This window comes from Taudactylus pleione, unplaced genomic scaffold (genome assembly GCF_031769625.1).
Source record: "Taudactylus pleione unplaced genomic scaffold, aTauple2 ptg000218l, whole genome shotgun sequence".
Classification (NCBI taxonomy): Eukaryota; Metazoa; Chordata; class Amphibia; order Anura; family Myobatrachidae; genus Taudactylus; species Taudactylus pleione.
Window position 1 is genome coordinate 13045255 of NW_028284620.1, and position 22634 is coordinate 13067888.

General features: G+C 44.9%; 1 protein-coding gene across 2 annotated transcripts in view; it reads left to right on the forward strand.

Moving 5' to 3' along the window:
* The window catches only part of SORBS2 (sorbin and SH3 domain containing 2), a 325434-nt gene that overhangs the window by 247154 nt on the left and 55646 nt on the right, over positions 1-22634 (forward strand). For both annotated transcript variants that reach the window (XM_088478777.1, XM_088478776.1), the window contains exons 11-13: positions 5418-5462; positions 6865-7057; positions 15247-15361. In XM_088478777.1, the coding sequence (XP_088334903.1) occupies positions 5418-5462; positions 6865-7057; positions 15247-15361 (353 nt within the window). The remainder of the gene's footprint in view (positions 1-5417; positions 5463-6864; positions 7058-15246; positions 15362-22634) is intronic.

Consider the following 22634-nt stretch of genomic DNA (forward strand, 5'->3'; position numbering starts at 1 on the left):
AAACCCCTTCACAACAGTTGGCCAAATCAAGAACACTCTCCAGGAGGTAGATGTATATGTGTCAAAGTCAACAATCAAGAGAAGACTTCACAAGAGTGAATATATAGGGTTCACCACAAGATGCAAACCATTGGCGAGCCACAAAAACAGGAAGACCAGATTAGAGTTTGCCAAACAACATCTAAAAAAGCCATTACAGTTCTGGAACAACATCCTATTGACAGATGAGACAAAGATCATCTTGTACCAGAGTGATGGGAAGAGAAGAGAAGGAAAGGAACTGCTCATGATCCAAAACATGCCACCTCATTAGTGAAGCATGGTGGTGGTAGTGTCATGGCGTGGGCATGTATGGCTGCCAATGGAACTTGTTCCCTTGTATTTATTGATGATGTGACTGCTGACAAAAGCAGCAGAATGAATTCTGAAGTGTTTTGGGCAATATTATATGCTCATATTCAGTCAAATGCTTCAGAACTCATTGGACATCGCTTCACAGTGCAGATGGACAATGACCCGAAGCATACTGCAAAAGCAACCAAAGAGTTTTTTAAGGCTAAAAAGTGGAATGTTATGCGATGGCCAAGTCAATCCCCTGACCTGAATCCGATTGAGGATGCATTTCACTTGATGAAGACAAAACTGAAGGGAAAATGCCCCAAGAACAAGTAGGAACTGAAGACATTTGCAGTAGAGGCCTGGCAGAGCATCACCAGGGATGAAACCCAGCTTCTGGTGATGTCTATGCGTTCCAGACTTCAGGCTGTAATTGCCTGCAAAGGATTTGTAACAAAGTATTAAAAAGTGAAAGTTAGATTTAGGATTGTTTAGTTTGTCCCATTACTTTTGGCCCCTTAAAAAGTGGGAGGCACATATAGAAACCGTTGTAATTCCTACACCTTTCACCTGATTTGGATGTAATTACCCTCAAATTAAATCTGAAAGTCTGCAGTTAAAGCACATCTTGTTTGTTTCATTTCAAAGCCATTGTGGTAGTGAATAGAGGACAAAATATGAAAATTATGTCAATGTCCCAACATTTATGGACCTGACTGTATGTGTGTGTGTGTATATATATATATATATATATATATATGTATATGCTATACACATACATATGTATGTGTGTGTGTATATATATATATATATATTTATTTAGTAAATTCAGCACACGAGTTGTAATGGGGAGGCTGCTGTGCTGGGCTGGCCATTACTTTTAATACTGCCAGTGCCACTTGCAGTCACAGTCAGAACGCACCTGGCAGTAGCAGCTCTTCGGTCCTGTATCATCTGGTTTCCAACCCTGCTGTCTGCTGTGTCCACACTCCGCGCCTTTCCTTGCCAGCCACCCCCAGCACACAGGACAGCAGCCAGCAGCTCCTCTGTCATCTGGGAGCCTTGGGCGGGGAGACGTCATGACGTCATCACGTCTGCGTCTCTCCTGCCCGGCTGCCCTAATACTGTGGATGCCGGAGCCGGAGGCTTTATGTCATAAGGAGGCGGGGAGGCAGCATCTGTCTACCCTGCCTTTTCTGTGCTTGGCGCCGCGGACACGCAGCAGCGGCCGCCCGGTATTAGATGAAACAACAATAGAGAGAAATGGTGGGCGGTCGGTGTTCCGCCCTCAGCAATGTTGCGCTCTGTGCGGAGGCACCGACCGCACCACCCTAGCTACGGCCCTGGTGTTTGGGTGCTGCAAATAAATATGTTAGTCAGGTCGGGGAGTATGTTTATATTAAGGTTCTGAACATTCATGATGCTATCTAACAGTAAATGTCTAATTCTCCATAGAACTCAATTAATGCCACACACTAATACTGCATTACAAAGAAAAGAAATTCAATATTTCATAGTACCACATAACCCCTAGTTTTACTATATACAGCTTTGACAATGTTGGCTTTAATATTTAATGCAAATTCAGATAATCGTGCAATTGAGTCTTGAGATTATGTATACATGCGTTATAAAAAAGCAAGAAATCCAATACAATTATTGATATTAAACATTTAGTTTTAATATGCTGAATTTCCATTCAATAATTTGTAGTTACTATGCTTACAATGAACCTGTCACTTACATACTGTGGGAGCTGCCATTTTGTGGTTTGACACAATTCAGATTATGAATTTACAAGCTTACAAGACTGTTTTGTGAGTTGACATAATATTTAAAAGTGGATCAGTGTTTTCCTTGAATAGGGATAAACTGATTTATCAAGAAAAGAAACCAGAGTCAGATACTAAGGTTGTACGATTTGTTGGAGATTATAGCAGGGAATGGAGGGAAATAACCGGGATAATACAAAAGAACTGGCCCATCCTACTGACAGATCCGGACCTTGCTGAAAATCTACAACCTAAAGTATCAATGAGTTGGAGAAGATCCCCTAACCTACGTGATCATTTGGTTAAGAGCCATTTCAGTAGAAATAAGTGGAAGACACCATCGATCAATGGGACATATGCATGCAGTACATGCAAACACATCCAGAATAGAATGGAGGTCAAAGATAAATTTGGGGCCACTATCAAAATAAAGGAATTTTTCAACTGTAGAACCACCAATATGGTTTATTGTATAACTTGTCCCTGTAATAAATTGTATGTGGGAATCACTACCAGGATGTTGAAGCAACGTATTCTCGAACACTTAGGGAATATAAGAAATGCTTCTAGAGATATGGCCAACTTGAAACAAATCACCACAGTGGCCAAACACTTTCACTCCCTCCGACATGACAGTAAACATATACTCAAGGTATTTGGCTTGGATAAAGGCAAGATGGGTATTAGAGGGGGAGATACCATGCGTGAATTACTCAAGAAGGAAAGTTAATGGACCTTTAAAATGGGAGCTTTGGCTCCAAAAGGCCTTAATGAGTTTATAAATTACTCAGTTTTTTTGAAAAGATAAGTTATGATGGAGATACCTATTGAATTTCATTTTTTTATATTTATCTGACCTCTTTTTTTATGAATTTCTATGAATGTTGACATTTTTTAGCTATTTAAGGTATTGATCGATAATATCGACATTTATATTTATTATTTTAATTTTAGTTATGTTTTTTCACTTTGCACATTACACTTAAGTTCTTTTAGCACTACTACTATCTATTTGACACTATTTATATTATTATGATCTGATTACAACTGTTGTCTCATTTATTTTTATTTGACACAGTGACACACTATTTTAGTCCTATGATTATTTTTATAATAGGGCTAACATATATCACATTCATCTATTGGCAGAGATATTTCTCTAGAATCAATTTTGATCCACTTAAAGGACTTGATCATCCATGAAACACTTATTATACACTTCTTTTTATCTAATAAGGTCTCCTTTTTCCCTTTTTCTTTTTCTTATTATGTATTTAGTATTATTAGTCACTTTTTTTAACACATGTTTATTATTGATACACTCTCCTTGGGGCTTTTTAAATGTTCTTTTAGGAGTAGCACATCATTTTGGACACTCATTTTTATATTTATATATTTTCTCTTTATTTATTTATTTTCCCTATTATTATTATTATTATTATTATTATTATTTTTATTTTATTTATTTTCTATGTTTATTTTCAATATTTACTTTTATTATTATTATTATTATTATTAATATTATTATTTTTTCTTTTACTTTCATTTATTTTATTTTCATTTCTATATATAATATATGACATATGGCTATATAAATCATCTCCGTATAACACTGATATTCTAAGAAAATAGGATACCAGCAAAGCAAGGGTTAAATAACCCATTAGGACATTATGGGCCTGATTCAGACCCACTCGCGAGCGGCTGTCCGCTCGCAAGTGGGTCGATGTTATGGACTGAGCATGCGCACGATGGAGGGAGCTCCGTCGTGCGCATGCGCCAGACGCGACGAGCGAAGGAAAGTCCTTCGCTCGTTGTGTCCGATCAAAGGGGGCGTGCTGTCAATGTTGATTGACAGCACGCCCCCTTTGGTGGGCGTGCCGGGGGCGTGCCTCCCTGACGGGGGCGTTCCCACGGGAACGCCTCCCGTCAGAAGCCGGCCCACTCATCACAACAGAGACAAGTGATGAGTAATGTATCATATATGTGCAACCTATGATGTTTGTTTGTGCATGATATTTGGGCAAAGTGCAATAATTTATTTGAAGAGAATGAGATTGTTCATTATTATTTTTTTGCATTGATTGCAGGCTTTCAGGATTTGCCTGGTTTAAACCTGCCTCTGCATTTTTTTACAGGGCAAGGTGCAATTTAAGCAGACATATGTTATTGGGTCAAGTGCAATAAATTCTGTGATTATTAAGTATGAATTGTTGAGACACTTTAGATATTTAGACTACACGCAGTTTTTTATCTATATATTTGCAACAGGAGTGTGCTGCCATAGCACTCAATAAGGGAGGATTGAATCCCCTCAGATTTCTCTAATTATAGAGTGCTATCTGTAAGAATCTACAGTTTTTCGCCTAAATTAAAAATTAGTAATTTATGTCACTTTTCATTAGGGGAGACTGATATATATGGTTAACAATTTAAGTCTCTTATATACCCTATAGATTTTATTTATAACTAAATTAAAGGTTAAGTTTTAATTATACCATCATTTCAATATTTATGTTTTATACTGTGGGAGCTGCCATTTTGTGGTTTGACACAATTCAGATTATGAATTTACAAGCTTACAAGACTGTTTTGTGAGTTGACATAATATTTAAAAGTGGATCAGTGACGTCACTAGTACCTGATGAGCTGCACTGCCCACAAGGAACAGTTACCTGATAGGTTGTATAACCAATGTCACAGAGACATCTATAGATGTCCATAGATTACCATATTTTTGGCAGAATTAGCTGTAACTAATGGGGCAAGGTGCATTTTGAAACCCTTAGCAGGAAAATCTATTGCTTTGTTAAGGATTCCTGCAAAATCCTTACATTGAAATGTGACCTTGGCTTCTGAAATTGTCACATAGTTTCTAGCTCCTGAACCGTGTAAGATACTAGCAGACGGAGTTCTTATAAAACCATCTACCGGCCGTGAATCACAATTGCGTCTCTCAAATATTAAACCAGCTTTAATGGGTGTCTCTTCCTTCAGAGCTCAGCAAATATTTATCTGCACCAGATTGGCGTCTTGCATGCAATGTCACTGTAGTAGGCTCCTGCCCATTCCATTCTTCAGGGCCTTGGAATGAATGCATTTTAATATGACAAGGACAAGTACCAAAGAGGGTGAACAAATGAGTATGTAATCATTTTGAAGTGAAACGAACTGCAAAATGAGCTGAACCATGAAACATAATGGTGAAGATGAAAGCCATTCTTGATTTGTTCTCGGCCTGTAGAAAATATGACTCTGTGCCATGTTACAGGACGTATTATTATCAGTATCTCTCCTTTGTTTTTACAGACAATGACAACGATTTTTCTAACACAGCCTATGCATATAATACAGGTGAGTTACTCAATCTACATACATAGCAATAAGTAAGGTATTTATGTCAGCACTAACATGCTTCATTGTATCTTGTGTTTAGCATGCTGAAACCTTACAGGAACTTTACTTTTCAGTCACAACCAGTATTGAGTGTAAAATGCACTTTTCCTTTACTTTAAACAGCAAAATGCAGTTTGTTTGAGATTTCCATGCATTAGGATGAATGGAAATACCTTAATGTTCGACTGGACCGTATATATCGAACGTCAGCCGAACGGGACTTTCATGCCCGAATATCATTGAACATAGTTACTAACTTCATTAATTGGTTTAGGCTACAAAGCAACAGCTTTTTGCCATAAACATATCTGAGACTGGTACAAACACATGTACATGCTCACTGTGAGCCCTTATATTTACAGCATAAAACACAGGCCTACGCTGATATTATTATATGGCTGCTATCTTACATAGAGGGTGACCTATAGTGTCATGTAATAAATACATTTTAATGTACTTTTGTTGAGAGATAACAGCTGGCAGTAAAACAGGGTAGTAATATAAAAAGGGGCAGTATAACGAGGAATCATTTATAATAATGTATTTACTCATTATTATACCCCAGTGTTTCTATTTTGTGTTTAGAATATTGTTTAGTATATTGCCCTCTACTGTTAGCTTGGAGACCTGGCTCAGGTTTTTGTTAATTCATTCAGTCTTTTCATACGTAGATGATGAGACGGTTACATTAAAGTTGTAGAGAGTAAATCCCAGGAAGGGGAGAATTCTGTACCTTTACTATGGGTGACCGAAGTGATGCATTACACCTCCTTACTTAGGAGTAGGAGTGAGTTGGTTGTACGAGTCCCTATACAGGGGCCTATCCATTAGCAGATCTTTCTGAAAGACAAAAGATTTATCTTTTGAAAATTCCTGGGGTTGCTGTGACAGATATCGGTCATGTACATGACAGATTTTTGCAAACGATGAACGATATTGCATGACATCATTCTGGGAGTGGATTTTTTTTAATGTTTCTATTAATTTTCATTTCAAAAATTGTTCGTCGTTTACCGCGACACATATTTCTACTATCTGTCAGCGATAAACGATAATTGACAAACAAGTTGGAGAGACAAAAGACCAAATTTGTCGGCCGCGGGAGTGCGCATTTTTATCGTTCAGAGCCTATCCATTAGCAGATAAATTGAACGATTTATCGTTCATCGTTCAAATTTGTCTGCTAATGGATAGGCCCCTTAAGACACAGAGGTCGCATGCAATTATAATGTGCTTTATTTATGGGAGTAATTCATCTATATTTCTATATATGTACCCTAACAAATGTTGAGACCCCACCCCATCATTGCTTTATGTTGTTTTTGTCTAATATTATCTGCACTTGTCATTGGAACAACAGATCTCTACAGCTCTGCTATTCCTGCCTATTCCCACCCTGCCGCAAAGACACAGACATACCGACCTCTTTCTAAGAGCATCTCCGACAATGGCACCGATGTGTTCATAGCGTCGTCCCCACTGCCTCCTCCGCCTATACCTGTGCCTCCCCCAGCCATGCCTCTCCGCTCCCGGGAAATGTCCTCTCCTGAGAAGTAAGTAACCGGAGATGTCACCTTCTTGGTGTTCCCTCGGTGTCTTGTCTACTTGGATGTCTGTCTGTCTATAGCAGGGGTAATCAATATGCGGCCCCCCAGCTGCTATGGAACTACACATCTCAGCTTGCCCTACCACAGCTATAGCATCACCTAATAGCAAAACTATGGCAGGTCTTGCTGGGGTGTATAGTTCCACAGCAGCTGGAGGGCCCCATGTTGCCTCTGATTTTGAACTACTTATACTACTATATACATAATATCTGTATTCATACTGTATAGAGATGGATATGTATGCAAGGCAGGTAAACTGGTGCATATAGAAATGTAATGCGGCAGCACATTTTCTGACTATGGTATTGCTCAGGCAAAACCCTGCAGTAAAAACAGAGAAACTAATGATACTGTACATTTCTACTTCAGGGTCCATAGGGTATCCACAGGATACCTTTGGGGTATAGGTGTGACGTCAGTCGCTGGGCACCATAGAGTTAAGCTTTTCAGCCTCCCAGGATGCACTAGGGTCCCCCTCCTATACCCCGCCCACGAGCCAAGGCACCTCAGTTTAGTTTGGTGCCCGGCCGGCGTCGGGTCGGAGTGGGGGCTAGAAGAGCCCCTGAAGCTTTCTTCAGTGCAGCTGTGGCTGCACATCTGGATGTACAGCATGGACAGTCAGTCCTGACGTCCATGCTGTCTTCCCTACACCCCTGCCGGTACCAGAACGCCGGTACCGATCCGGGGATGCTGGTGAGCATCTGGGGTCACAGCTAGCGGTGACCCCGGATGTTCCGGACCATGGCCGGATCCAAGGGGGACAAAGGTAAGCAGCGGGGTCCCGCGGTGGGTCCCCGCTGGTCACATGGTCCTAAGTCCCCACGCAGGGGGCTCCCTGGGGACTGGCTGCAGCGTGGAGCCAGGCGACCAACCTGCGCTTTCCACTACCCCCTGGGACAGCGGACCGCCGCAGCGCGGTAGCGCTGCGGCGTCCCAGGGGTTAAATGCATGCCAGGGGAGCGCGCCTTCCCTGTCTCACAGCCGGCGCCTCCCCCGCTGCACACAGCCCTCTCTGCATGCTGCCGACTGGTCCTGTGGCAGCGCTCCTCCCCCAGGCCAGCCTCCTCTCTGCTCCTCGGCGGCCATCTTCTCCAGAACGCATGGTGAACGCTGCTGGAAGCGCTGGACGGAAGCATCGTGGTCTGGGTCCCCCCGCATACCTCTCCTCCGCTGTGGTCAGGTCTGTGTATGCAGCGCTGTGTCCTACCAGACCGTGTCTGCGTAGTTGAGTGATCAGCGCTGTTAGTGCAGGAATTGATTTTCTTTGCGTTGTATGTGACTGTGCTAGCGCTGCTGCCTGTAACTTTTCTCTAAACTGTCAGCTTTATTACTGTCCCTGTTCTTTCTGCTAAGCCCTTGCGGTGCGGTGCTGCAGGGTGGTCTCTCGCCTATTTAAGTTATAATTGGTGAGAGAGGTCACATACGTGGTGCCATCATGTCCGAAGTTAATTTCCCCTCCGGCTACAGTGTACTACGTGTAAAGTACCGTTAGCGGAGGGGGAGGGTAGCGCGGAGGGCCTTTGCCGGCAGTGTTTGTCCATGGCGCGGCCTCTTACGGTTACAGCACCGGTACAGGAGCCGCCCTGGGCTTGTTTCGCTCAGGCGCTTACAGCCTTAGTGGGCCAGTTAGCTCCGCAGCCCGCGTTTACACCGATGGGTTTATCCCAGCAGTTAGTGGTGTCGTCACCCATGCAGGGTTTCCCACGACAATTGGTGGTACCCCACAGTCTCCCTATTTCCCCGCTCCCGGTTTCTCAGGAGCCAGCGTGGGTTAACTCCCTGACGAGTTCTGTACAGCACTTGTCGGATGTGTTGCAAGGGGAGTCTGTGATGCGGCCGCATAAACGGCCGGTGGCGTCTCTGTCGGCTCCTTATGAGGATGACGAGGGGACGTCTGATGATGGGGAGATTCTGGATCCTTACGATCAGGAACCTCTCCATACTAAGGACGCTGATGCTAAGTCCAAAGTATATATTCCTGGACTTATTCGGGCGGTCCGCACAGCCTTGGTGATTGAGGAGGAAGTTCCCCCAGCGGCTAAATCTAAGTATGCCTTTTTCAAGGATGTGAAGGGCGATACCACAGTGTTTCCTCTTTCGGGTCAGTTGGTGGACCATTTAGAGGAGGCGTGGAAACAGCCTGGCAAAAGATACCAGCCGCAGAGACGCCTGACGGTGGCTTATCCATTCGCGGATAATTATTTTGCAAAGTGGGAATCCCCTCCACAGGTGGATTCTCACGTGACCCGTCTTGTCCGTAGTGCCACATTGCCGATGTCATCCATGTCCTCCCTTAAGGATGCTACGGACCGCAAGGTGGAAATCTGCCTGGTCCGCTTATTCCCTTGCGGGGGGGGGCAGCACGGCCGGCTATGGCCATTTGCTGGGTTGCCAGAGCGATGGAGCGCTGGGCGGATTCATTAGAGGCTTCTTTTGATTCCGACTGTCCGGCCGAACAGGCGGAGTTGATTGGCAATCTCCGTGATTCGGCCACCTACATCAACGAGGCAGCCCTAGACATTAGTACTCTGGTGTCTAGGATTTCTTCAGCAGCGGTAGCTGCTCGTCGCACCTTGTTGCTGCGATCCTGGAAGGCGGACGCAGATTCCAAAAAGGGTCTGGAGGCGTTGCCGTTTACGGGAGAAGTTCTCTTCGGTCCGGATCTGGATAAGATTGTGGCCACGGTGGCGGCAGCCAAATCGGCTTGTCTCCCGTCGGCCGCTGCTCCTTCTGGTTCTGGACCATCGTCCTTTCGGTCATCTAGGGCCCAGGGCAGGCCCAAACCACAGTCGTTTCCTCGACAGGCTGGTCCTAAGAAATCGGCCAAGCCCCGGAAGCAGGCATGGAGTACCAGACGTCCGGCCCCCAAGCCAGATGACCAGCCTGCGGCCTGACGGTCCAGGCCTCCCTTTGGGGGATCCCAGGGTGGGAGGCCGCCTGCTACAGTTCGCCCAGTGTTGGTCGACCACTACGACAGACACTTGGGTTCTGGAGGTGGTTTCCCACGGATACGCCCTCTCCTTCCGGCACAGACCCCCGGCTCGATTCTTCACCACGGGTCTACCATCAGACCGGAACAAGGCCACTGAGCTGCAGAAGGCATTGCACACTATGCTCCAGGCTGGAGTTATAGTGCCTGTTCCATTCTCCCAGAGGGGCCAGGGTTTCTATTCAAATCTATTTTTGGTACAGAAACCCAATGGGTCATATCGTCCGATTCTCAACCTCAAAGCACTCAACAAGTCTTTGCGGGTCCCGAAGTTTCGGATGGAGACCCTACGGTCCATCATTCTGGCGCTGGAACCTGGGGACTACATGGTGTCATTGGACATACAGGACGCTTACCTGCATGTCCCTATTCTTTTGCGCCATCAACAGTTCCTCAGGTTTGCAATCCGCAGCGACCACTTCCAGTTTCGGGCGTTACCTTTTGGCCTGGCGACAGCACCACGTATTTTCACCAAGGTGATGGCGGTCATGGAGGCTTCTCTGCGGCTGCAGGGAGTCCGCATGTTGCCGTACTTGGACGACCTGTTATTGGTGGCAGGATCTCCAGAGCTCCTGTTACGCCACTTGGACCTGACCATTGCACTGCTGCAACGGCACGGCTGGCTAATCAACTGACAGAAGTCCACTCTAATCCCGTCTCGGAGGATTCTGCAACTTGGAGCCTTATTGGACTCAGGACAGCAAAGGATCTTCGTGACGGAGGACAAGATCTCTGCTTTACGGTCAAGGGTGCGCAGTTGTCTGCACAGCCGCCGGGTGTCCTTACACTCGGCGATGAGGTTACTGGGCTCCATGGTGTCGGTGTTCGACATGGTGGAATACGCCCAGTTTCACTCCAGACCTCTGCAGCACCTGATCTTGTCCAAGTGGAGCGGGCTGCCTCAGTCTCTGAAGTCCCAGACGATTGTGCTCACCCCGGAGGTTCGCCTGTCCCTTGCGTGGTGGTTACAGACGACCCACCTCAACAAGGGACGTCCGTTCTGGGTTCCAAATTGGGTCCTGTTGACAACGGACGCCAGTCTTCGGGGCTGGGGAGCAGTTTCGGGTCCACACTTGTTCCAGGGCAGGTGGACGCCGACAGAAGCGGAGCTTCCAATAAATATCTTGGAACTCCGTGCGGTCTTCAATGCTCTCCAGCAGGCACAGCGGTTTCTCCAGGGTCACCTGGTGCAGGTCCAGTCGGACAACGCTACCACCGTGGCCTACATAAACAGGCAAGGAGGAACTCGCAGTCGGGCGGCTCTCGTAGAGGTCTCTCGGATCCTGGTTTGGGCGGAGCGCAATCTTCCGGCCATATCAGCGGTCTTCATCCCGGGAGTGCTAAATTGGGAGGCGGACTTTCTAAGTCGCCAGGACGTTCATCCGGGGGAATGGTCCCTGCACCCGGACGATTTTCAACTACTGGTGGACAGGTGGCGTCTTCCAGAAATCGACCTCATGGCGTCCCGGCACAACAACAAGTTGCCGGTGTACGGGTCTCGCACAAGAAACGAAGGGGCGTCTCTGGTGGATGCTCTGTCCGTCCGGTGGACGTTCCGGTTCGCATACCTGTTCCCTCCGGTCTCCCTTCTTCCACGGGTAATCCGGAAATTCAAACAGGAAGGAGGGACGCTCCTGTTGATAGCTCCCGCGTTGCCCAGACGGCACTGGTTCTCAGACCTTCAGGGTCTGTCCGTGGACAGTCCTCTGCGGTTGCCGCTACGACAGGACCTTCTGTTTCAGGGTCCTTGCCTTCACCCGGACCTGACTCGGCTGTCTTTGACGGCGTGGCTGTTGAGACGGCCATGCTGAGGTCCCGGGGGTTTTCCAGCTCTGTGGTGCGTACCATGTTACGAGCTCGGAAACCGTCTTCCGCAAGGATATACCATCGCGTGTGGCATACGTTCTTCCAGTGGTGTCGACCGAGAGGTTATGCACTGCGGGAGTTTCGTCTGTCTTGGATTCTCGCCTTCCTGCAAGCGGGACTAGATCATGGGCTTCGCCTTGCTTCTTTGAAGGTACAGGTTTCGGCCCTATCTGTCTGGTTTCACCGTAGGATTGCTACAATCCCGGATGTGCGCACCTTTATGCAAGGTGTTCTCCGCATTCAGCCACCCTTTGTTCCACCTGTGGCGCCTTGGGATTTGGCTGTGGTCCTGAGGGCTCTCCAAGGACCGCCGTTTGAACCACTGGGCTCAGTGGATCTTAAATGGCTAACAGCTAAGACTGTTTTCCTTCTGGCCATTGCTTCGGCCAGACGTGTTTCTGAGTTAGGGGCTCTTTCTTGTAGACCCCCTTTCTTGGTTTTTAATGGGAACAGGGCAGTGCTCCGCACTCGGCCCGAGTTTCTTCCCAAAGTTGTTTCCCAGTTTCATGTTAACGAGGAAATAGTTGTTCCGGCCTTTAACTCCCCGGGTCTTTCCATGGGTGAGGCCTCTTTGGATGTTGTGCGGGCCTTAAGGACTTATGTTGACCGCACTTCTTCGTTTAGGAAGTCGGACGCTTTGTTTTTCCTCTATGGCTTCCGTAAAAAGGGTTGGCCTGCTTCAAAGCAAACTTTGGCAGCCTAGATCCGTATGGCTATTTCTGAAGCTTATCTTCATGAAGGCCTACCGGTCCCTCCTTCTCTGAAGGCTCATTCCACTAGGTCTGTGGGTCCTTCGTGGGCAGCTCGACGTGGTGCCTTGGCAGTTCAGATCTGCAAGGCTGCTACGTGGTCCTCTGTCCATACCTTCGTGAGGTATTACAGGTTTGACACCTTCGCCTCTCAGGATGCTTCCTTCGGGCGGCGGATTCTCCTTTCTGCACAGGAGCGTCCCCACCCTTAAAGGATACTGCTTTGGGACATCCCCAAGGTATCCTGTGGATACCCTATGGACCCTGAAGTAGAAAATATGAGATATGGTAAGAACTTACCCTTGTTATCTCTATTTCTACGAAGTCCATAGGGTTCCACAGGACTCCCGCCCTGTCGCACCTGTGCTGCAGATGGGCTTTGCTCTGGTCACCGGTTTTCCGTCTCCCTCTGGTGAGAATGTGATTCTTGTATGTGTCCAGATCTTTTTTCTCTCTCTTCCTTCTCCTCCTCCGGCCTATGGCTTGATAACTAACTGAGGTGCCTTGGCTTGGGGGCGGGGTATAGGAGGGGGACCCTAGTGCATCCTGGGAGGCTGAAAAGCTTAACTCTATGGTGCCCAGCGACTGACGTCACACCTATACCCCAAGGTATCCTGTGGAACCCTATGGACTTCGTAGAAATAGAGATAACAAGGGTAAGTTCTTACCATATCTCATATTTTTCTTTCCTTCATTCTAACCAGCCCCATAAGCTTTAGGGTACCAGCAACAGACCGATATACTAGGAGGCCGAGCGTCCAAGTACCAGGTTTCTCTCCTCCACTGGACACGCTAGTATTGTTTGCCCTGCAGTGGCATCCAGTGGGGAAGGCGTTAAAGTGGTTAGTGCAGGCTGATGGTGGTGCTATCGGCAGGGCCGTAACTAGGGTGGTGCTTCTTTACCACATGGAGCAGCAGTGGTGTGAGGTGATGTAATGGAGATAGGAGACCATTGCAGATAGGAAACACTGCTTTTTATTTCTTGGGGAGGTGGAGGGTGTGGGCTCTCATTATGTTTATAGTAAGCAGCAGGGGTACAACTAGGTATTTGAAGACCCCACAGCAAAAGTTTTTAAGGGCCCCTATATACCACCCAATGGTGAAAAATGTATATAACTTGTATTCAAGTGTAATAAAAAATGTATATAACTTGTATTTATTATTACCAGGTATTTATATACCATACATATATTCCGCAGCGCATTTACAGAGAATATCTGACCATTCACAACAGTCCCTGCCCCAGTGGAGCTTACAATCTATATTCCCTATCACATGATCACACACATAAACACTAGGGTTAATTTTTTTTGGGAGCCAATTAACCTACCAGTGTATTTTTGTAGTGTGGGAGGAAACCGGAGTACTCGGAGGAAACCCACACAAGCACAGGGAGAATATACAAACTCCACACAGTTAGGGCCGTAGTGAGAACAGAACCCACGACCTCAGTGCTCACTAACCATTACACCATCTGTGCTGTAAATGTATGTAACTATGACAAGGAAGATGGCCCCCCTCAGCTCTGGGCCCCATAGCAGCTGCACCCCTTGCACCTATGGTAGTTACACCTGTAGTAAGCAGTGATCTTGTGCATATCTTTATTTTATACTTTAATGACAGAAAATCTAAAACATGTGGTTAGGACCAGTCCACTGTAAATTAAATATACACAGATTCAATATAAGTTACACAGTTCATCCATAATTAATGCAATATTATGTCCAGCATTAATCTATATGTAACACTGACATTTCAGCTGAATGCAGCCATCTCATTTGACTGAGTGACTAAAATGATCTTTTCTGGTGTTGAGGCTGCTGCTGTTTTTACATAGAGTAAGCGATAGTACTACATGTGGAAAGGTTGATATTGGACGTGTTCTTATACTGTCACATGTTGTATGGTGTTTGCCAAATATGTATGTAGCAGTTATGGATGATGTTTTCCTCATTGTGTGCTTATCCTTGGCAGGGTGCTGCTTGGCACCTCTCTCTGGATCACACTTCTGTGAGGTAACGGGAGAATGACAGATGGCAGAGTATGACAGTATGATAGTCACATTGATCACCACCTCTCCTCAGATGAGCACAGAGAACAGATGAACAGAGGAGGTGGTCCTGATGTATTATCAGTTCATTCCCTGAATAACCTGCTCTTTTCAGCAGTGCTCTGTGTTGAAGACATTTTACACAAATTCATATGTAAGAGCTAAAGACATTACCAAAAGTATTTAATAGGGGAAAAAATAATCCAAAATTTTGATCAAATTATGTGTTAAAGATAATCGTATGTATAGACTCTGTTATGTTTATATATTTGTCTCTATAATATATTGAATGCAGGTTATTGTTACTTTTTTCTAATTTTGATGCTTCAATAAAGAAATATATTTACAAAAAAAGATAATTGTATTAATGCATCTACTTAATACAAATCTTATTGTGATTGTCCTGTTTCCCTGTCTTCCATTCGTCACTTATCATTTGTAGCAATATTACTAACAAATGTACTTTGTCTTGTCCTGCAAGGAATGAATGGGAGCCACCTGACAGGAAAGTTGATACACGCATGTTTCGTTCTGAGCCTAGAAGCATCTTTGAGTATGAACCCGGAAAATCCTCCATCCTTGAACATGAAAGACCGGTAAGAGCACAGTGTGAATTGACAGACTGTGTACAAGGACAGCTTTTGGTTTACATTATTGCTAATACAGAAGAAAATAAACCTGCTGGGCCTTAGGCACCAAGTATATAGATATACCATATTTGTATGGGAATGGCATACTTTGGGGCACGTTGCGTCTATGGTTTTTGGAACTATTGTACACTGACTCTTTGGGTCTTGAAATAAGGACAACTAAATTTTGGGGATTTAGACCATGGTACACTGATACTGTGGGTCTTGGAAATATAACATGCTGACACTTGCTGCCCAGGGCGATGGCACACTGACACTTGTAGTTCCAGAACACTGTGACTGATATTTAGGGTCCTGACACATAAAAAAACAGGTTGAGCACCACTGGTTTCTGTCAGTCTGCATACAGTAATTAGGTTTGCACATAGGGTATGCTTGTAAAGGGGACATTAAGTACAGTGGACACTGACAAGCCCCCTCTTGCCAAATCTTCGTAATAAATGGCACAATACTTATTTGACAGTAATTTTAAAGATAAACAAAGCTATGCACTCACTGATAATGTTTTATCATGGTGCAAAGAAATATATACTCCACCTCTCTCCAATCCTTCAAATGGGCTTTCAAGACCCACTACTTCATCAAAGCCTTCCAGCTCTCACCTTAAGTTACTGCTACATGCTCCTTCCTCCCTGTCGACCCCAACTGTGTCACCCCTGTTTGTCTGTCCCTCCCCTTTAGAATGTAAGCTCTTATGAGCAGGGCCCTCTACCATCTTGTGCTTCCCCTTATTTTACTTTCACCTACTTCTTACTCCTCACTAGGGCACCTAACACCTGGTTGCTTATGCTCTGTTGCTTATTTGGGTGTTATGGTCGCTAATGTAGCAATGTATATTATCCATGTCCTCGACCTGTATTGTATTGTACTGTAAGTCACTGGTTAACCTATTTGTTTATGTACTTTGTAACACTAGTGGCGCCATATAAATAAATGATAATAAAATAAAGAACAGAGGTTCCCAAACGCCCCCATTACAGTCCAGATTGTAAGGCTATCCATGGTTGAGCTCAGGTGTCTTAAATAATTTGATTTAACCATGTGGACTCAAGCATGGATATCCTTAAAACCTGGACTGTGTATATATAACTTATACAGATGGCCCAGCTCACTCTATCCTGCTCTCTTACCTCCACACACTCCCTCTCCAGTACTAGCCAGGCAGTCTGCACATCCGCATGACATGCTAGCTGCTGCAGACTTACCTCACTCATTGAAGGGGGCTTCTCTTCTCCCGGGGCCTGGCTGGCTGCCGCGGCTCCTCTCTCTTCCAGTGGCACGCCGACTAAAAAAAAACAAACAAACTTTATTGAACAAGTTGGCTGCCTCCTTGTCAGTTGTCCTCTGTAAATCAATCAGGTCGGGCGCGGCGTGGTGCGCCGGTTGGCATCTTTCACTTGAGGAGCTAGTAGTGGGTGGTAGGGGGGGGCGGCCCCCTCCTTTCTGCCAAGTGTCCGGGCCTGGGACTATAGTCCTGGCAGTCCTCCCCTGATGGCGGCCCTGTAGACAATTGAAATTAATTTAGTTTGGCTATGTCCCATAAATGAGCCCCCAGGTTGCGGAAGCATTTTCCCCTGTAGGCCATACATTCTTAGAAATCTAGTCATGCCCTTGAAGCATAATTCAGTGTGTAGAATATCAAGGAGTAATTGACCAATTGTTTCCAGCCAGACAATGAAGGGTCCCTGGCTATAAGCAGAGTCATGTTTTTCCTGACATGAAATAACCAGCTATCACACTCTGTGGGAGGAATCCGTTCTCTGGGATGATCCGCTGGACATCACCACAACATCTGGCTGCGCACATTAGTGCTCCTTATTATGGTGAGGAGTCTCCACACATGTTCCCATGCAACTCTATGTGCCAGGAAAGATGTGTGATGATACATTGCTGCAAAGTGCCTTCCCCACGGTTGGGGCACTGGATAGAGAGGTTACAGAGATTTCAATCACCCCCTTAGTTTGCACTACAGCTTAAAGAAAGATTTATTTCAGCATAATTCCCTAATAGCAGGCAAATTAATATAGATATTTTGGCATGAGAGTTGAACTTTTACGGTTGTATCTTATGTAGTAAATACTTTATAAGAGATTAAGGGATTTATTTAAGAGAGACGCTAACATTTTATGTTATTGCAGCGATAAATATCCTGTTGTTAACGCAGTTTATTGTTAAAATATTACTGAGGCATCTGAGCAATATTGATATTGGCCTGAAGCAGTATGGGTTAGCTCCGCAACATGCCAGGCCAGTCTGAGGGGAACTGTGCACGTGTGACCGGGTCATACATGTGCAGTGGTACTGATAGGCAAAATTTGGGCTATCAGTTCCACTTAATAAGGTACCAAAAATGTTTAAAATATATTCTGCATATTTAAAAAAATATTAATAAATGAAAAATGCATTAATCACAGAACAAAGCATGGTTTCCATTCTTTACTTTTAATGTTAATTTTCAGCAAAACCCAGCAAATCTTATCAGCTCCATCACTTGCAGTGATTACTTAATGAATAGGTCGGCCGTAGAGCTTTTTGCCCTATAATAAGTGAATAAATATACTCTGAGGTACTAATTTAGTACATACATTAAGGCGATGTATAGGATACACGCAGATACAGATATGTTGTTTTCTGTTTTCCTAGCCATGAAAATGATCTCCCAGAAAAGACTCTGACATGGTGACATGCTGTAATCACTGGGATGGCTTGTTGTGGCTGACACAGCATAGCCACCTACTGAATATATGTACTTTATATTAGGGCTCAACAGTGCAGCCAATGATATTCTGACCAGCAGGTGGAGTGCTGTAATGACAGCCTGGCTTAAACAATGAAAATAGACTGATTTTCATACTTTTCTCTACAAGAAATCTCCTATTAAGCATAATGCATTTCTGGAATATCCCATTTACAGTACTTGGAAGCTCTTTGAGTCAGTGTTTACCCACAAGGCTTGGCATGGGCCTGCCCCAGGGCCGGATTATGGTCAGTGGGGGCCCCTATTAAATGTGACGAACTGGGGGTTTGCACAATGGGGACCCCAGTAGTGTCAGTGCCCACAGTGGTAGTGCCCCGTATGCAGAACCCACAGTAGTGGTGCCCTTTATGCAGTGTACCCAGTAATAGTGCCCCAAGAGTGGTGGTCCTTATGCAGTGCCCCCTATGCAATACTCCCATTAGTTGTGCCCCCAGTAGTAGTGTCCCTAATAGTAACGCCCCCTGTGTGTGCCCAATAGTAATGCCCTAGTAGTTATGCCCCCTATATAAATGCCCTCAGTAGTAAAATCCCTGTAGTTGTGCCCCCAGTAGTAGTGTCCCTAATAGTAACGCCCCCTGGATAAATTACCCCTGTAATAGTGCTCCAATAGTAATGCCCCCCAGTAGTCATGCCCCCTGTGTGTGCCCAATAGTAATGCCCTAGTAGTTATGCCCCCTATATAAATGCCCTCAGTAGTAAAATCCCTGTAGTTGTGCCCCCAGTAGTCTTGCCCCCCTGTGATAGTGGCCCCAGTAGTAATGCCCCTGTACTAGTGCCCCTAATAGTAATGCTCCCTCTGTAGTAGTGTCCCAGTAGTAATTCCCCGCCTTCAAGTAGAGCCCCAATAGTAATGCCCCCAGAAATGGTGTCCTCAATAGTAATGCCCCTAGTAGTAATTACTCCTATAGTAATGCCCCCCCGAGTAATGCCCGCTGTAGTAATGTGCCCCCCAAGTAATGCCCCCACCCCGAGCAATGCCCCAGTAGTAATGCCCTCCCCAAGTAATGCCCTCAGTAGAAAAGGCGCTTGTGCTAAAAAGAAAAAAAAGTCATACTTGCCTTAAGCCCCGCTCCCGCTGCCTTCTGGTCCGCTCGGCTGCTCCTCTGCACTATGGGAGAGACGTCATGACATCTCTCCCATAGTGCACTGCGTGAGCCGGAAGCCGGCTCAAGCCTCCGGCTCTGGCTGCTGCTGCGTGGAGGGAGCCAGGCGCTCGCTGGTTACAATCTCAGTGGGCGCCTGGTCAATGGTGTCTCCGTGCGGCGCTGAGGTTAGGTTGGCCGGAGGAGGCGGAACTGGTTCTGTCTCCTCTGGTTCACTTTAACCCCAATGGCTGGGTGTGGGGGCCCAGGGACAACCTCCCCGGTCGCCCCCCCTTTAATCCGGCCTGGCCTGATCTGAGCCAGAATTGCCATCTATGTACAGGCACTTCCGCCCTTTTTAGGGCCCATTAGGGGAGGATAGTATTTTTCTTGTCAGTATATATGAGACGGGCATAGTGAATCTCCAGAAATAGTTACAGTGAGAACAGTAAGTGACTCAAAGGGGCCATCATAAAAATAATAATTGGCAAATAGACTTTCCCTGAATAGGAGCTGATTATTTGCATATGCAGGGAGTCGCTGAAACCTCTATACCCAATTCTCCTCCTTGTTATAATTATTTTTTCTTGTAACATATTAGACTACTATGTATTCACCTCCATTTACTTATAGCCTGTTTGTTTTTTGTTTTTTTGTCTTGTACAAAGAATTTTATTAGCTGAGTAATCTAAACTTAGGGAAAAAAGGAACCATGTAAATATCATGCGGTTACAATGTCCATCAATATAAATGATTTATTAATAATTTATAAAGACGTTAGTCGCAGGGGAATATCATAAATAAAGTGCTTGATTATTTTGATACATAATTTACAATTTTTATCTGGTGAAAAAAAACAACAAACTAAGCCCCCCACCGCCCCTTCACTATCCCCCACGCACACATTTATTAATGGCGTACCATAGATTCTCCATATGAACCAGTGATGACTCTCTTGGGTAGATTTCTGCTAATGTGGGAAAATCCCCAATTAAAGGTACGGTGCAGTCTCAGAGCGGCCAGGCGGGTGTGCCTTGTTTTTATAATACAGGAATAATCTGGGTATTTTGCCAAGGCATGTTTGCTAAAGCCATTGCATAAACACTACATTTCTGTGTATAAAAACTAAATCCAACCACTGACAGGATATAAATCATATACAGGTTGAGTCTCCCATATCCAAAATGCTTGGGACCAGGGGTATTTTGGATAACGGAATATTCCGTATTTTGGAATAATTGCATACCATACTGAGATACCTTAGGAATGGGACCCAAATCTAAACACAGAATGCATTTATGTGTTATATACACTTTATACACACAGCCTGCAGGTCATTTTATACAATATTTTCAATAATTTTGTGGCTCAAACAAAGTTTGTGTACATATATGAAATTCATTTGTTTCATATACACATTTAGGCAGATTCAAATAGCCGCGGGATTTACCCCGTGATGAATTGCCGGCCTAAATTCCCGCGGCACGGGAAAAAGCCATTCAATTAAATAGCCTTTTTCCCGCGCCGTAAAATTGGGACTCGTGCGCGGAAACACATGGATTCCGCGCAATCAATGTGTTTTTTCCTAGAGCGAGGCCGATTTGGTCGTTTTGACACGGATTTTACCTCGCACCTACAAGAGGTGCGAGGTAAAGTCCGACTGCGGGGACTCGCGTGCGAGGAATCCCTGCTAATTGAATAGGTCCACTGCGGAAATTAGCCGCAGAGTAAATCCTGCGGCTAATTGAATCTGCCCAATAGCCTGCAGGTAATTTTATACAATATTTTTATTAATTTTGTGCCTTAAAGTTTGTGTACATTGAACCATCAAAAAGAAAAAGTTTCACCATCTCAGTCAGGCTAAAAAAAATCCGTATTTGGATATGTGAGACTCAACCTGTAAAGGTGCCCACACACATAGCGATGTGCACACGATCAGCCGATGTGTACGATTTCCCTTGAAACTCTCCCTGGCAGCTCTGCACATGATCTCCACACGATTTGGTGTCCAATCTTCATACGATCTCTCCTGCATCCAGACTTTTTACATTGCATCGCATCCTAGATTGTCAGATCTGCCCTACAGCATGACAGATCTGACGATGCGATGTGCGACCAGCGGGGACTCGCATCGCATCGTGATCGTGAGTGGGGACTCACGATTTGGAAATTTTTTACACGATCTGTCATTCTGATGCGTCGGAATCGGCCAGATCGGGTAAAAAATCGCTATGTGTGTTGGCACCTTAATACATTGCCAGAGCTTTCCAATTTTGTATGGAGGCGAGCATCGTGAGAGCCAATGCTCAAATATACATGGGCTCGGTGTTACTGAGAGCTCACAATGTGTATGGGATCCCACTGAGTTTGTATCAATGGTTTGAGTCTTATTCACTGTAGGATCATGCTTGTGTCTTTTCATGGTTAAGATAATGGAAAGAGAAGACATTTGTGTCCTATTATTATATTTTGATATTGTTTCTGCCACCTTACCACTGGATGACTTTCTAAAAAGTGATTTCCCTGTTAATACCTCCAGCTTAGCACATAAAGATACGTCCTCTTTCACATAATGGTTTTGTGTTTTTATGGTACAAGACATTTGGGTGACTTAGAAGCTCCTCCAGGAGCGCTGTACATTACCATAGACTACAAACATGAAAACAAACCGTGCAATAAGCAATTTAGGATGAATATATAAGGATAAGGGAGAAATTTTCCCTGAAGTGTATTTAGAAAATAAGGATTAGGAATTTATTCAGATTTGTGTAAGCTATGCAAGGTTGTCACATATTATCTTAAATGTGTCTATTATGTACAATGAAAACCTAAATTCCGTCCTGTATTTCAGAATCAACAGTTACGTAGTTCCAAGTCAGGATTAACTATTCAGACATTTGTTTCAAAGGATATTTTTATATGTATTTGGTTTTGGCTTCAAGACTTTTAAATAGTCTACAGTAAATTTGCCAGAAAATGGAGAGGAAAATGAATTGCCAAATGTATTGGTTGCATCAAGAGAAAAGTTACTATTGCACTTTGAGCGGCCTATTTGGTAAGCTATGCACACTTACAGTCAGCTGCTCGATATTTCTGGGCAGACCTCATTGGCCAGTCATTTACATTTTTCCGTCCAGTTGTGATGTCATTGTTGACGGTCCCTGCGGCCGGTGTACTGGCGGTCGGTAAGTTGCCTGTACTATGCAGATGTACCGATATAGCTGCATGATATATTGGCATCGGCTGTGCTGCTGGGCCAACCTGATATGTCTGTAAACAACGATGTTCACAGGCATATTGGATATAAACACCCACCGATACACTAGCGATACATCATTCGTCGATCAAACAAACAATATATCAACAAGTGCGTGCCCAG